The sequence below is a fragment of the Symsagittifera roscoffensis genome, chromosome 3 (assembly GCF_963678635.1).
Source record: "Symsagittifera roscoffensis chromosome 3, txSymRosc1.1, whole genome shotgun sequence".
NCBI lineage: Eukaryota > Metazoa > Xenacoelomorpha > Acoela > Convolutidae > Symsagittifera > Symsagittifera roscoffensis.
The window spans coordinates 53,311,569-53,329,134 of record NC_087064.1 but is presented as its reverse complement, the minus strand read 5'-3'; the positions used below and the strand labels follow the sequence as shown (position 1 = coordinate 53,329,134).

At 35.1% G+C, this 17,566-nt stretch overlaps 1 protein-coding gene across 2 annotated transcripts in view; it reads right to left on the bottom strand.

Annotated features, from left to right (window-relative positions):
* Nucleotides 1–15,535: 15,535 nt before the first annotated feature.
* Nucleotides 15,536–17,566, bottom strand: part of LOC134841630 (sodium- and chloride-dependent GABA transporter 2-like) — a 59,142-nt gene continuing 57,111 nt past the window's right edge. For both annotated transcript variants that reach the window (XM_063857660.1, XM_063857661.1), the window contains exons 12-14: nucleotides 17,196–17,308; nucleotides 16,789–16,885; nucleotides 15,536–16,507 (exon numbers count right to left, since the gene is read on the bottom strand). In XM_063857660.1, the coding sequence (XP_063713730.1) occupies nucleotides 16,253–16,507; nucleotides 16,789–16,885; nucleotides 17,196–17,308 (465 nt within the window). In that variant the 3' untranslated portion in view covers nucleotides 15,536–16,252. The remainder of the gene's footprint in view (nucleotides 16,508–16,788; nucleotides 16,886–17,195; nucleotides 17,309–17,566) is intronic.

Below are 17,566 nucleotides of genomic sequence, written 5' to 3'. Positions count from 1 at the left end.
CAAACCATTTAAACAAACCTTCCACACCACAGATATAAAACATAGTATCATTGGAATACCATTTATTACAAAGTATATACCAACTATAAACATCCTAAATAGCAGAATTCATATAAAAGATAAATACACGACAATGAAAACACAGCTTCAACGTTTTTTCAAAGATTAAACAAACAAGCACCATTTTTCTCCAAAATTTACCCTATATACAATCAGGAACGGAAACACCTGAAACCACTATCAGGCGAAAATTATAACTTCTCAATCAAACAAGTTCACCAATATGATAAAGAACAAAATGAACAACATCTCCAGACCAATTCATAAATTTTTTCGAATAACAATTTTATCTATCAAATACATCAAACTCAGATATGATTTCTTTACACATATATATAACAATTCTTCATATAAATAACCTTAATTTTAGGACTATTAGGTTATTGTGAAACTAACGCAACAATATCTCCCACAAAAGAAATAGCATATAGAGTAAATAATATTTTACAACTATAAGATATATGCCAATCAACAATTCTTAACGAAGAATTATCAATTAAAAATTTATTAAGTAATGAAAAAAGAAATAGATATTATTTCACAAAAAAACACTACTTTAAACCAACCTTTCAAACATCAAACTACACGGAAGAACAACAAAAATATTTAACAAAATTCAATTTTCAACATTCACAGATAACACAAAAAGAACTTGAACAACGAGCTGACCTACTATTAAAATACCCAAAATTTTACGCAACATCTAAATTTGATGATGGAAAAGTAATTTCACTATTAAATTTACCCCTGAAACCTGATGCAGTTTTCAAAAAACAAGGACTAAGTAAAGTCCCAATTCACTTCCAAGACAAAGTCAACCGATTACTTGAAATACTAGAACAATATGAAATCATTTCTCCAGTAAATAAAGACGAACAGCCAACTAACACGTTCATAAACCCGTTATCATTTTAGCAAAAGGAGAATCATTAAAAATAGTTCTAGTTGCAAGATACCTCGATTCACTCATTGATGAATCTAAATGTAATTGGCCTATTGAACCAATTAAAGTATTTCTCACAAAAATAAACAGTAAATAATTCACAACAGCAGATATGAATAGGGTATATAATAAAATGCCGCTAGATGAACAACCCAGACGATTAACTCAATTCGTTATTAGAAATCAACAATACGAATTCAACAGATTATTCTATGGAATGTCCATAGGACCAGCAGCATTTTCCGCATTTCTGAGTAAAATTTTTAGACCACTAATAATCAATAAAAAAAGCAATCACATGTTTAGACGATGTTTTCATGCAATCACAAACAAAAGACGAAATGTTCATCATCCAAAAACATTAAAATAAGCTTCCGGTACACACACCGAATGGATTTTAAACACAATGAAAACACAATGAAATCCACCAGAAAGTAACAAAAAAATTGTTACAAAGACAAAATATCAATTCCCAAATAAACTTTCGATTTACCGAAGCACTAAAATCAAAGCACTAATATGAACCCCATTCAAAAACCTTTAGATAAAAATTTAAAAAGAACTTCCCAGACAAACATCAAAAAATTTAGATAAAAATAAGAATCATTAAAAATAGTTATAGATGCAAGATAACTCGATTCACTCCATGATGAATCTAATTGTAATTGGCCTATTGAACCAATTCAAGTAATTCTCACAAAAATAAACGGTAAATATTTCACAACAGCAGATATGAATAGGGCATATAATCAAATGCCGCTAGATGAACAACCCAGTTCAATTCGTTATTAGAACATCTCAATTCGTTATTAGAAATCAACAATACGAATTCAACAGATTATTTTATGGAATGTCCATAGGACCAGCAGCATTTTCCGCATTTACGAGTAAAATTTTTAGACCCCTAATAATCAATAAAAATGCAATCACATATTTAGACGATGTTTTCATGCAATCACAAACAAAAGACGAAATGTTTATTGTCTTGGAAAAATTTCATCGATTATTGTTACACGAAAACATGAAAGTAACCCCAGATAAATCACATTTTTTTCTAAAAAGAGTGAAATTCCTTGGACATTTTATAGAAAGAAACACAATAACTCCATTAAAATCTTGCAAAGATGCAATCAAAAAGTCCAACCACCTTCGAATAAAAAGAAAATTCATGAGTTTCTTGAAATGTTAAACTTCTTAAGTGAATACGTATTTAAATGCACATATACGTATATAAACATAGAACGTAAATAAGTATATAACTATAGAGTTTATAAATTTCAACTAATTTAAATGAAATTCTTAAACTTACATATAGTTTGAACAGCAGGAAAAAACCTCGCACTACCCGTTACTCTCAGTAAAAATACACCACCTGACTTGTTAACAATGAAAACAACAATTGAAATACCACAGAATATTAAATTTTTCCTTGCACAAACTGAAACCTCGCCGAGTTTAAAATGCAAATATGCAGGAAAAACTGACATAGACCACTCACAAATGAATAATCTACAACATTTTCCACTTTATCTAGACTGTCAAAACAACCACTACGAAGTAGAACTACTCAAAACATCTACAATCAAACCGATACCATACTCTTCATGGATTAAAAACAACACACATCAAAAACCAATCGAACAAAAATTATATAAAAAAGATCTATTCCCTCTAATAGAAAAAGAAAATCTCACTGATAATATAACTTTATCAGGCCCACCAAATAATGACTCAAAATGTAGCATAAATCATGTTTTTAACCTTCATGACCCACTAGTTACAATGCCTCTATCAAAAACAGAATTTGAAAACATTTTCTCCCAAAAACAGAAAAAATAACACTCGAATTATTACAAACACACCAAAATCTTGACACAGTCTTTAGACAATTAAATCTTGGCACAAATATAAAACCAAGCCAATTAAAGCCGATATCACCATTCTAGGAAAATAAACCCTTCTTAGATATTTAAGAAAATTTAACAATACCTCTATCAATGAAAACACAGATATTTTAGAATACCAAACATCTGATATCAAAGTACCCTGCCTATCTTTAAGTAAGATGCTTATAGCTTTTCATACCATCGCTCTCTTTACACTCAGGAGCAGAAAAAACATATTCAACTTTTATACAAAATTTTTATTTCCCAAATGCACCAATTTGGATAAAAGTGTTATGAAATTTGTTTCTTATTTGCGGCCAAGAATATCTAGGCATCAAGTGATCGAAACCTAGGAGAGTATTATTTTGGTTTACCGAAGCAATAACGAATTTCTCGTCGTCGAGCGAAACTGGTACGGGTTCACCCGATGGGTGTCTAGATAAATAGTCAACAAATCCCATGTCCTTACCCGGCAAATGTTCGACGGTAAAGTCGAATGGTAGTAATTTGTCCGCCCAACGAGTGAGGCGAGATTGAGCCGTTTTTGTGTATTTATCATCTTTTAGCGCTCCAATTAAAGCTTTATGATCCGTTAAGATGAAGAACTGTTTGCCCGATAGTTAGTTTTTAAAATGATCTAATGCCCACACTAGACCCAGCAATTCGAGTTCATTGGTGCTATATTTTAGTTCGGCTACTTTTAGGGATCTGCTAGCGAACACTACGGTCTTCCAGACCCCCGATGGTCTTGTTTAACGGACGCGCCCAGTCCTAAATGTGATGCGTCGCATTTCACTCCGGTATTCAGGTTTACATCAAAAAGGTGGTTGGTTACCGTGTTGCAGATTTCTTTCTTGATTTTTTCAAACGCCTCAGCTTGCACCGTGGACCAATTACATGGTTTGTTCTTTTGCATTAATTCTCTAAACAGTGCTGATAAAGACGCTAGATTTGGTATGATTTTGTTGTATTGGTTAATCGATCCCATTAGTGATCTTATATTTTTGATACAACTTGGTTCTTTTAGATTACTGATTGCGTCTGATTTATGTATTTTTTATGGTATTCCCATTTTATGGCCAATCCTTCTTCGTCTACTGTTTTTCACAACGTTAATAACTAATTTTTGGTGTTCGTCCTAGCTACCCACGGTAGCAATTAAGATATCGTCAAGATAACAATGGGTATTTGGTAATTTTTCCGTCATACGGTCCATTATGCGTTTAATTTCGTTAGGCAGAACACCTAACCCGTGAAATCCGTTTTTAAAACGATATTGAAGTTACATTGGTTGCTTGGTTTTTTGGATAGCGGTATTTTGAATAGCGGTATTTGACAAAATTGCAATTACGGGGGAGTGCAAAATGGCGATTTTGCGAAACTTTGTAAATCAAAAAACAAAGGAACAAGTGTAAATATTGTAAGCAATAATTGTAAATACATCCCGTCGGAAGATCCCTAGAGCGGAAACCAAGAAAGATGTGGAGTAACGATCAGAAAAACGATGACGATTATTCAGTAAAATTTAAGTGTGTGATCAATTTACGATCAAAATGGACTATAAACCATGAAATTATTCAATATAGGGCTCGAACGGGAAGTGAATGTATATATGATCATACCTGTAGGTTGAGCAAACCCAGTTGTTTTTAACAAGCAAAGTGTTTTACATGAACTGAAACTCAAATACTCCCTCCCAATTCAACGGGTAGAGTTGCAGCGAAAAATTTTCATCACGGGAAAGCTCGAGACAGAAGTGAAACAGAAGAAATGCCCATAGCCGATTTGTTCAGTCAGCCACCCACCGGTAGAGAGTTAGTGCACTGAGCTGATTTTTTTTAAATCAAACTAACTCAAAACCACTTTTAAAGACTTATTTTTTGAAAACGGCAAGATACCAAACGATTGCAAAATTACCCATTTCTATTCCCAGTTGAATCTGGTGCAAACTAAAGGGTGTCATTACATTCATTATCGGACGTGAACGAAGAGTTAAAAAGAAGCTTTTTTCATGAAATTATTCAATATAGGGCTCGAAGGGGAAGTGAATGTATATATGATCATACCTGTAGGTTGAGCAAACCCAGTTATTTTTAACAAGCAAAGTGTTTTACATGAACTGAAACTCAGAACCCAATTCAACGGGTAGAGTTGCAGCGAAAAATTTTCATCACGGGAAAGCTCGAGACAGAAGTGAAACAGAAGAAATGCCCATAGCCGATTTGTTCAGTCAGCCACCCACCGGTAGAGAGTTAGTGCACTGAGCTGATTTTTTTTAAATCAAACTAACTCAAAACCACTTTTAAAGACTTATTTATTGAAAACGGCAAGATACCAAACGATTGCAAAATTACCCATTTCTATTCCCAGTTGAATCTGGTGCAAACTAAAGGGTGTCATTACATTCATTATCGGACGTGAACGAAGAGTTAAAAAGAAGCTTTTTTCATAAGTCCAATCGTAATCATAACATAGAAAGATGGCTCAGTTAAGTTAGTACTGGACTGAAAACTACTGAACGCTCAGATTTTTAAAAACAAACATCAAATGCCAAACGTACATGATTTGATAACTAATTTGCAGTGTAATTGTCATAGACAATCGGATCACACTAGCAATTGACTTATTTTGGCCGGAAAAGGGAAACTTTTCCCTTCAGGCCCGTCGGAGTTCCTCAATTCAGAAGACACGGGGTCAAATTAGAACGGCCTCGACTGCCGCCAAAACATGACTGCCAGAATCACGACTGCCTTGAGGATTACAGGTGGAGAGACAGTGACATATCCCGACGCTTTTCAGTCAAACGGACCGACGCTCGGCGACAAAGCCGATTCCCTCCGAGGAACATCTACAACTAGAGGCACGGCGACAGAACCTGCTTTTCCGGAAGCTCTCCAGAGGAACCATCCTTTATCCATATTGAGACGAAGCAGACTCCCAGACCTAGAAGAAACGCGAGAACATCAAAATTTTATGGAGAACGCAAATTTTTGTAGACAACGTGGCCGAAAAGGAAACCTATGTCTCGACGATCATAGTTTCCAACAGTAGTGCTAACGCTATCATCTGTTCACCACTAGGCTTTACATGTTGGTCATCCTCGGACTTTTTGACCCCATTGACAGATTCGCCGAAGAAGTATACACTAATAGCTCAGACAACTAGAAACTTCAACTAAAACTTGATTTGACAACACAAAATTTCTCATTCACTCAGTTATTCAATCCTTTAACTTTTTTTCATCCGTATTTTTCCTATCAATTTTTTTTAATAATGTATATTAATTAAGTAATTATGGTATTTGGTAAAAAGTTAGGATAAAACCGATTATTGATTCAGAATTGAGAAACACTAACTTTGACTAAATTATGCCAGATAGTGTTTGGGGATCTACCAAAGTGTGCGTCAAAATGGGAACAGTTTAGCGACTGTTGCGTTACTATTCTTAGACATTTTATAATCTTCAGTAGTGCGGATTCTGGCGACGGTTTTGGGTATTCTTGTGCCATGACCAAGATTCTTTCTTTAATGGTTCTAATTAATTGCTCGACCTAACCCGTAGCTCTATGGTCGCCCACTGGGCTAAAAATGACATTCATGTTATGCGCTTGACAAAATTCTCTACTTCTTTAGAGATAAAGCCTGACCCTTGATCCGTTATAATTAATAGTTTTAGGTATCCCATGTAAAGCTATATATTTGCTAAGAAAACTTATGATTGATTTAGCCGATGTGCTGGATGTTATTTGTGTCGATGGGAATTTTGAAAATCGGTCAACGCATACCAATATGTATTTTTTTGTTTCCCATGTTAACGGTAGCGGACCGGCAAAGTCTAATTCCATGGAATTAGAATTTGCCGGTCCGCTACCGTTAACATGGGAAACAAAAAAAATACATATTGGTATGCGTTGACCGATTTTCAAAATTCCAATCGGCACAAATAACATCCAGCACATCGGCTAAATCGATCATAAGTTTTCTTAGCAAATATATAGCTTTACATGGGATACCTCGAACTATAAGAACGGATCAAGGGTCAGGCTTTATCTCTAAAGAAGTAGAGAATTTTGTCAAGCGCATAACATCAATGTCACATTTAGCCCAGTGGGCGACCATAGAGCTACGGGTTTGGTCGAGCGATTAATTAGAACCACTAAAGAAAGACTCTTGTTCATGGCACAAGAATACCCGAAACTGTCGCTAGAATCCGCACTACTGAAGATTATAAAATGTCTAAGAACAGTAACGCAACAGTCGCTAAACTGTTCTCCTTTTGAAGCACACTTTGATAGATCCCCAAACACTATCTGGCATAATTTAGTCAAATCACCATCCTCAAACAACCTAGATTGGAAGAAAACCTTGTTTTGCATAGATAAAGGCCGAAAACTCATGAGTCGGGATAGAAGTCACGACTGGGACACTCCCGATGATATTGAAGATGGAGACCTAAACGAGAACTCATCTTCGTCAGATGATATCTCTAATGCAGTGAGATACGTCCCTACTAGCGCCGGCTCTCCCGTAAAGGTTCTCTCCCGCGCCGAAAAGAGAGATGCTCTAGGAGTCAAAAATCACGTGTTGAACGACCCGCCGGATGAGACCACTATCTATAGAAAAGTACAGGATAGGTTGAACAGCGAACCATTCTATAGAGAACTTAAGGAGGAAATAGTAGGGGAGTCAGATCATACAATTACACTAAAAATGGGAAAATAATACGTAAATCTGATTTAGCACATTCAGCACATCCAGCACATCGGCTAAATAAAGGCCGATTTGGTTCTTCGACCGTTGGGAGTTTTCCGAGATTATTATGGTTTGAGAGGTTTCAAATTTTTACCTGCTTTAACGCACTGGATGCAGTTTTTGCCGTGGACTTGAATCTCGCGATAAATTTTCGGCCACCAGATGTTTTGAGTTGCCAGACTTTTCATCGCGAACTGGCCTGGGTGGTCTTCATGTAATCTATGAAGCATCGTCGATCTCAAACATGCCGCGACAACTAACCGGTCGTCAAAATAAAGGCATTCTGTAAATAAAGGCATCCATGTAAGTTTTTAATGTATGGTTTATAATAATTCCCCAATTGTGTATTATCTTGTTTTTGGTCTTCCTCAATTGCTTTAATGATTTTTTTCAATATAACGTCTTTTTTAGATAATAAAGACACAAATTTCGAATCGAATATTTCAGGCCACGAGAATGGAAATATTTTTAATTTAATTGACTTCGAGATTTTTTCCTTACTAGGTGTTCTTTCCGAGGGATTACCCGATGGGTTACTAGTACTTGGTGTTAGAGTATGAGTGTTTTCAATGTTGGGATGTTCAAGTTGATCTGTTAGTTCGAGTTGTTCGGCCATATCTTTCAAAGTTTTATAGTTAGTGAAAAAATCGATAATTTTGCAAGATGGATCGCAGTCTTCCGTTTGTGAATGTAAATTTTGGCACACTGAGATTTTAGAGTGTTTAGAAAATTTAGAGAGTGTTTATGAAGCTTGAAAAGTTTCAGCGGCATTCGAAATTCGTTTCTCACGTTCTATTTCTCGACTGGTCATATGATCCATCGATTGGCCAATCGTATTGCAATATGTGACGTCATTCGCTAAGACTTGTTGAGAAAATTTGTTTCTTATTTGCGGCCAAGAATATCTAGGCATCGAGTGATCGAAACCTAGGAGAGTATTAATTTGGTTTACCGAAGCGATAACGAATTTCTCGTCGTCGAGCGAAACCGGTACGGGTTCACCCGATGGGTGTCTAGATAAATAGTCAACAAATCCCATGTCCTTACCCGGCAAATGTTCGACGGTAAAGTCGAATGGTAGTAATTTGTCCGCCCAACGGGTGAGGCGAGATTGAGCCTTTTTTGTGTATTTATCATCTTTTAGCGCTCCAATTAAAGCTTTATGATCCGTTAAGATGAAGAACTGTTTGCCCGATAGTTAGTTTTTAAAATGATCTAATGCCCACACTAGACCCAGCAATTCGAGTTCATTGGTTCTATATTTTAGTTCGGCTACTTTTAGGGATCTGCTAGCGAACGCTACGGTCTTCCAGGCCCCCGATTGTCTTGTTTAACGGACGCGCCCAGTCCTAAATGTGATGCGTCGCATTTCACTCTGGTATTCAGGTTTACATCAAAATGGTGGTTGGTAACCGTGCTGCAGATTTCTTTCTTGATTTTTTCAAACGCCTCAGCGTGCACCGTGGACCAATTAAATGGTTTATTCTTTTGCATTAATTCTCTAAACGGTGCTGATAAAGACGCTAGTTTTGGTATGAATTTGTTGAATTGGTTAATCGATCCCATTAGTGATCTTATATTTTTGATACAAATTGGTTCTTTTCAATTACTGACTGCGTCTGATTTATGTATTTTTATGCACTTTTCCCATTATATGGCCAATCCTTCTTCTTCTAGTGTTTTTTAAAACGTTAATAACTAATTTTTGGTGTTCGTCCTCGCTACCCTCATACGGTCCATTATGCGTTTAATTTCGTTTGGCATATCGCCTAACCCGTAAAATCCGTTTTTAAAACGATATTGAAGTTACATTGGTTGCTTGCTTTTTTGGATAGCGGTATTTGACTATATGCATATTTTAGGTCGATTGATGAGAACCAAATTTCATTTCGTCATGTCCGCTATTCGTTACTGCTGCGTTATCGATTAGTTCAAATAGGTTCGCTATTCGATATGTATTACGAAATATCTGTTTGCTTAGCAATTTTGAGTTAAACGCTAATTTATTTGATCCGTCCCTTTTAGCTGTAATTACAATATGGTAGATAAAACAATCTTCAAAACATTTAGACAATTTTTTAATGTGACCATCTCTTAGTAGTTGGTCGATGCATAATTTCACTTTAGGGAGAAGATGGATCGAAATGCGTTTACCCTTTACCGGTTTTATAGATTCGTTAAAGTAGGTGTTAACAATAAAATTCTTTGATCTACCGGATCTTTTCATAAGGTCGGGAAATTGTCTGGATATGTATGCTTTAAACTCACTTTGTACTGGTGTGTCTTAGTCCTGGTTTTCTGTCCGCTGCGAATTTTATTTGATCCCAGGTTCGGTAGTATGTCATTTCCGAAGATATTTCTTTCCGCTCCTTCGGTAATGAACAGTTTTTGATCTCTGGCGTCCTAGCCCTTCAATCGAATCCTCACACAAACTCTTCCCATGATGTTTATTGTACTCCCAAAGCCCTGATATGCTTTCTTTGTGATTTCGTCCACTGCTTCTTTCTTTATGAATTTATCTCGTTTTTTCAGTTCATGATTTACGTCTTTCTTCATAAATGAAACTGGGCTTGCTGAGTCAATCTGAGTTTCGGTATAGTAAGGATTGAAATTTCCCAGGGATACCATCAGCGTCTTTTTTTAGTTCTAGGCCCTCGTGATGGAATACGGTTCTCACTCCACGTTCAATTTTGTCTTCAACTGCATTTATTTGGTTATCCGTGTCCACCGCTGGAACTAAAAAATCATCCAAGTTGACTTCGAATTCGGGATTTTGCTGCGGGTTAGCCAGGCAATTTTCTTTTTCGGGAGGTGTTAGATTTTGTTCGCCTACTTTCGTTTGTGTTCTTGCTGTACTTCTGCAATGATTTGCGAAATATCCTTTACGGCCGCACGTGTTGCAGTTTCTATCTCTGGCTGGGCACGTGGTTAGATTCCCTTTCTTGAACTGCTGACCGCAGTTTCGACATTTGTTGCTTTCGACAATATTTAGGGTTGGTTCGTTTTTTACGTTTTGTGGTCTTTGTATCGCATTATAAACAGGGAACTTTAGGTACTGTTGGTGAATTTTGGTACCTTTCTCGTGGACAAGTACATAAGATAACACGTTTTCTGGGGTTAAGTATTCGATGCGTAGTTTCTTTTGGATATTTATCAACGTTTCGCATATTTATATTTGTAATGAAAATATCTCTGACTAATTCTGACTCGAGTTCACCCAATTTACAATTTTTTGCCAACTCAGATAATGTTTCGTGGAATTTTTCTAATGACTCGTTTTCCCTCTGTCTTCGGCCAAAGAATTTATATCTCTCGTAGGTTAGGTTTGTAGAAACCGTAAATGTAGTTTTAGTAATTCTCAGAATTCAGCAAATATAATGTCCATTATTCTTTTTGCAGGATTTTTGTGTCAGAAGCATTTCTGTCCTTCTCTTCCAAAAGCCAGGTATAATTAAGATTTTAGTTTCTTGTTGATATCTCCGATTTGAAGTCCGTTGAATTTTACGTTATTTTCTGTCTTTCTCCTTCTCATCTCTTCGTTGTAATCTTGGATGACGGGATTGGTCATCAGAAGTATCCGTTCGTTCAGCTATAGGGTATGCTAGTTCGAGTCTTGCCGGGGGTTGATTACGTCTTCAATGTCCACCGAATCTTTGGCGATAATTGTTAGTTGCAACTTTTCCGATCATTTTCCCAGTCGTGTTGGTTTTCACTCGATGTGTTATTCCAAAAAAACTCTAGTCCTCGTAGGTTCGACTCATTTGACTGCGCCATATTGAAAAGTTAGGATAAAACCGTCGATTGGTTTAATCTCATAACTTAAACTAAGACTAGTTCAAGACTCGTTGGTTTAAGATCCCCACTATTAAGATAGTAGGCTTTTATCTAAGACTAGAATAAAAGACTAAAGGGTATCAAGAATTAGAGTAAAAAGGTTGAATTAAGAATTAGTTACACAGAATTGGTTACGTATCAATAAAGATTAATGATCGATGTCCAGATCTACCAAAAGCCGTTGCGCTTTTGGCAGGTATTTAAAATAGCATGGTCATAGGTAAGTATAACTTAAAAGTTAAACTGTCAACTATAAGAAATCACATTTGACAGTATTGTAGTTTTGTTTTTATTTTAACTTACTTTCCTTCGTAGAAACTCTGTGAGATCAACCAGTTTGTACAATTATGTACAATTAAAAATACAAGTGCAGATAAGTAATTTCGTTCTGTTATTTTCATTTAGTTTTGTGTAGTTTGTAAAATTTGTTCATACTAATTTGAAGGCGGACATGAGTGCATATAGAATTAGTTTTAGGTTAAATGTTAAGTTTTTCCTTTGTTGAATGTTGTGCTTTGTTTTATCATGTAGTCTTATGAACTCAGCTATTGATTTGATACCGGTCAAGTATATCATGAATCAACCATTGATCGATCATTGAATGTTCGTGTTAGTTTTGGAACAGTTATTTCACTTCAACGCAGTTCTGATTTGTTTTATTAGTTGAACGTAGATTGTACACATTTTTTTCTACATTGAATCAATCATTTTTTAAGACCATTTGTAGCCAATCATTTTGATTAAAAATCCGTGCAATCTAAAAAAAGTTCAACACTTTATAGGCTTTTTGTTCTCATGTCTTTCCAGTTTTTATTGGGTTTTTATTGGGTTATTGGGTCTCAGATTTAGTGATGAGGCTAAAGGTTAAACTGTCAACGACAAGATATCACATCTGACAGTAATGTAGTTTTTTTTTTAAACTTACTCTCCTTCGTAGAAACTCTGTGAGATGTACAAATAAAAAACCCAAATGCAGATAAGTAGTTTCGTTCTGTTATTTTCATTTAGTTTTTTGCAGTTTGTAAATTTTGTTCATACTAACTTGAAGGCGGACATGATTGCATATAGAATAAGTTTTAGATTAAATGTAAAATTTTTCCTTTGTTGAATGTTGTGCTTTGTTTTATCATGTAGTCTTATGAACTTAGCTATTGTTTAGATACCGGTCAAGTATATCATGAATGGACCATTGGTCGATCATTGAATGTTCGTGTTAGTTTTAGAACAGACATTTCAATTCAACGCAGTTCTTATTTGTTTTATTTTTTAAATTAGTAAAAATGGATTGTACATAATTTTTTATAACATTGAAGCACTTTATAAGACCATTCTCAGCCAAGTAATCTGATTGAAAATCCGTGCGTTCTAAAAAAAAATTCAACATTTTATAGGCTTTTTGTTCTCATGTTTTTCCAGTTTTCATTGCGTTTTTGGTGTTCAATAAAAAATTGAAAAATAAATGCAGCAAATTAGAATAAAGTTTGACTAAACCTCTGGAAAAAAAGCCAGGATTAGTTTTAATTACAGGCATTATCCGTTTATTATTGTTGTTGCGACGACTTTCGAAACAGGGCGGACGATCTATGATAAAAAGTTGACATATTCAGCCAATTCTGACTACCTCATTCCGACCGCCAGTTCTGATACCGTATACTGAAGAGCTCTATAACTTTTCAGTCGTTATTCAAATTTTTTCAGTCTCAGATTTAGTGATGAGCAGAAAAAAATAGATACAAAATTAAGTTAAGTATCTCTAGAATTTGGTTCCCCCGTCGGACCAAAATCCCGGTGCTTTCCCAGCGAGAAGGACACAGTCAACTTGATCAAAATTTTGCTCAGTTATTCAATCCAATAACTTTTATTTGTATTTTTCCTATCAGTTTTTTCAAATTATGTACATTTATTGAGTAAAACTTGGTATTGTAGTTTCAAACAAAGTGTAGATAAATATTTTCATTCTGTTCATTTCAATTAGTTTTGTGCAGTTTTTAAATTTTGTTCACCCCAATTGGAAGGCGGAAATGGGTGCATATAAATTTAGATTTAGATTAAAATCAATTATTAAATTTTTTCCTTTGTGGCATGTTGTGATTTGAATTTTCATAAATTCGACACCCCAGCAATCTGGGTCGCCACACCAGCAATCTATTTATTTTAGCCAGAAAAAGGAAACTGTCCCCTCCAAAGAAGGCCCATCGGACTTTCTCAACTCAGTCGACTCCCGGAAACATCCAAAACTAGTGGCATGGCGTCTGAGCCTACACTTCTAGACAGCTCTCCAGAGGAACACTTGAAATAATACGACCTTCATGAAAAATCAGCAAATTGAATAAAGTTTGATTTAATCTCCGGAAAAAAACAGGATCAGTTTTAATGAGTAATCATTATCCGTTTATTATTGCTGTTTCGACCACTCTCGAAACAAGGCGAACGATCTATGGCAACAGGTGGACTTTTTCAGCCAATTCTGACTATCTCATTTTGACCGCCAGTTCTGCTACCGTATTACAAAGGAGCTCGCAATCGAGGTTATGATTATTAAATGAATTTTTTTCTTAAAAGAAAACGAAGTTTCTTGGTATGAAATAAAAACGATTTTTATGGAAACAAACAAAGATTTTTCAAATCATACTTTGCAAGGATAAAAGCGGTCAGAAAATTTGATACTAATGGCACGGAACCTATTTGCTCTTGTTTCTAGCTTTTCAAAAATCTCATTTTGGCAACAATTTTAGATAACTTGACAAAATTTGTCAAGTTCGGCATGATATCAAAACCTTTTCAGTCGTTTTTTAAATTTTTTTCAGTCTCATATTTAGTGATGAGCGGAAACAATTGAGATAGAAATTTGCGAGACAAACAATTCCTTAATTCAAATATCTTTTCTACACTTTAAACCTATCTTTTAACTCTATCTCATAATAATTTCATAAGAGAAAAATTTATTTTGAAAAATTGGGGCTTAATTTTTTCTGTGATACTTTTCGCAATGAAAATTTAGTATTCATGATTTAACAAAATAACAAAAATAAAACTTTTATGTTCAATTCGTCCTCGAAACTTTGTTGTTCAAAACTTTTTTTGCTTCAGTTTTGTTGTTCTTTATTCCAACTTTAAATTTTATTAAGCAAAGTGTCGGAGTTTGACATGAAGTTATATGTGTTTGACCATTATCAATAACTATTTTCTTCACTATCCTCGATGCAATTGAAAAAGGTGGCTTTCTCCAAAAAAAAATAAACTAAAAAATAAGATGTTTATTAAAAAAACTCAACAGGATTGATTTCGAACGGAAACTCAAAAACTAACTGTCGAATTTGTACGGAACGCTTCCATAATTTGGATTCTTGCAACGGTCAAAAATAAGACCACGGATTAGAGATGTAGAGAGTTTTCTTGGTGAATTATTTGATCATAAAACTAATGATTTTAAGATGCTTTTTCCGTGCTGTATTGGAAAAACCAAAAGGTGCTATGCAATATGTTTCTGTGCTTTGTTTGATCAATCAAACAAACAAAATAAAAAGTGAAAAACTATGAGGTGGCTGGAAACTTTTTCCATCGGCGATGATTTTGTTTATGTTTTTCATTTGTTTTATAGCACATAAGCAACATCCTCTATTGCATCTGGAAATGTGTTCAGACCTCAACACTGCGGTTCTTGATTTGAGCCACAAAAATTCTCGATGCAAAATTTTGTTGTTGTTTATCTAGTTTAAACTGCATGAATTTTGTTTTTTAGCAAAGCCAAGATTTTCACAAACACTAGCTTCGCAAACACTAGCGAGAACACAACAAAAAAGTAGCTTTATCAAGAAATAAAAAAAATAGAAATAAGCCTCGATTAAGAAATAAGCACTAACCACTCAGTCACGGACGCTTAACGATGAACAAACACTAGCCATGTATAAAGCAGAAAACAGATGCTATGAAATTTCCAATGCTACCAATCGTGATTATAGCCAAAGTGCTACCAAATGAGCACTTTTATTTGAGAGTTAGCTTGAAAAAAAAGAGAGTCCGTACTAATACGCTATTCTCGCAAGTTTACTAGTGTAAATATATAAATTTGTGATAAATTATTATCTGCTGAATTTGATATAAATAATATCGATACAATACAGTCGATCGAATCAAATTACATAAAATTTGACAAAACAAGCGTATTTAAATTACAGAGAAGGAGATTTAGATTAGAGTGTAACATAAAAGTAGAACTCTAGCAGCAAAAATTATCTTGATGGCACCAGCTTTATCAAAACTCTGCTTGGTAGCATCATTAGCAGGATGTCTTCTAATTAGCAAAAGAATTCATCGTCCAAAAATCGTTCAAAATTTTCTCATTTTAAACTTGGCCGTGACTTTAGATAAAAGTGTGCACCCTAATCCCAATTGATGGCCTTTTTCATTGTTGTTATCTGTCATTTCCATTTGGGTAACAAAAAATGTTTTTGACGATTGGTGAATAGGAATATTGAACCCAATCAAATTCGAGTTTCAAAAAATTCCCAAAAAATGTTTTTTTTTCTTCAAATGATGCACAATTATTTTTTACTATTTAAACTATGCACATTAATTTATGTTTGATTTCGATTATCAAAGGTCACAATTAATTAAAATGCCGCATAACTTACAGCTGACGCATCGATTACAGATAACAATCTACTTCCTTGTACTGTACATGAGTTCAGCTTCAAATACGATATTACGTAATTATACTGAAGGTAATTTAGCAATTGATTTATCTGATGTTTCGACGGACAGAATAAAAGGAGACCTAACAATTAGTTGAGTCTACTTTCAGATCTCGACTCTCTTGGCCATCAGCATCATCAGGTGTGGCTCTCGATCCAGATGTTGGAAGTAGTCTCGTTGTGACTAAATGGTATATTGCGTAGAGGGGTATCCAAATCAGGGCAGTGAAAATGAACATCCAGCCGATTAGTTGAGCCCAAACTGGGTAGACATAGTCTGCATATTTGAACTCGGAGGGCGAAGTCATTTTTTGGTAGATTGCAAACACCAGAATGGCCTGTGAGAACCAGAGGTCCGGATTCAGAAGACATATAAACATCTTTTTAATGAATTATAACTTACACCAGATTAATTTTTTCTCTAGATTGATAAAATTTACTAGATTACTCTTTTTCGCAGTTTCAGGAATGTAACAGTGGTCACATGTTATAACTTTTCGACGAATCTTTTTTGATCGCCCTGAACTTCATCCAATATGAAAATTTTAGCAACACAGTCGTGCAATTAGTTGCTTGAAAATGACAGACGAGGCCTAAGTAGTATTTGAATAGTGCTCACACTGATAATGACAGGGGATAGAAATGTCCAGCAGAAATTGAACCAGCAGATCAAAATTGACTTGAAGCCCACCATCTGCTCAATGTCACGCTTGTACCTGGACAAAATCAACCACATGTCAGCATTTACCTGTTCACATGCAAAATAGCAGCCAAATACGGTTGATGAACTCTTGTGAAAGTCATTAATGGGTCTTGGATACAAGTAGAAAGCGAAATACAAATTTTAGAATATTCCTGTTTGGAGTTTACTCTCTGGACTTATTCAAACTAATTTTATCAAAAAGACACGAAGAGACATTTATATCGCTGCAGAAAAAGGGTTTCGTTTCTAGGAACCCAACACTGTAAAAAATTTAAATGAACTAAAAAAGACCTATGTTATTTTGAAGTAATATGATGACTAGCCTGCTGAATCCGTAGCAGTACATGAGGGGAGTGATCTGGCACAGTCCGATGGAGAGGAAGATGAGACCACTGGCACCATAACAGTCCCACAGGTTGAACACAAAGATACCTCCCTAAACATTGAGGCCATTCGAACCAGTTCTAAACTAGTATTTATATCCAATTAATTTATTGATAAAGTGATCCTTATAAAATATTACTAACTAACCAATCATATTCCATCTCTAACATTGACACTTATTTGTAAGTGGTGAAACTACTTGTAGTTTCAGCACCAGAACAATTTGAATAAATCTTAGACTACAGTTGTTCTCCTTCTGGATAAACTCCAAGAACTAACTCGCGAAAACCAGTATACATTAGATCTATTG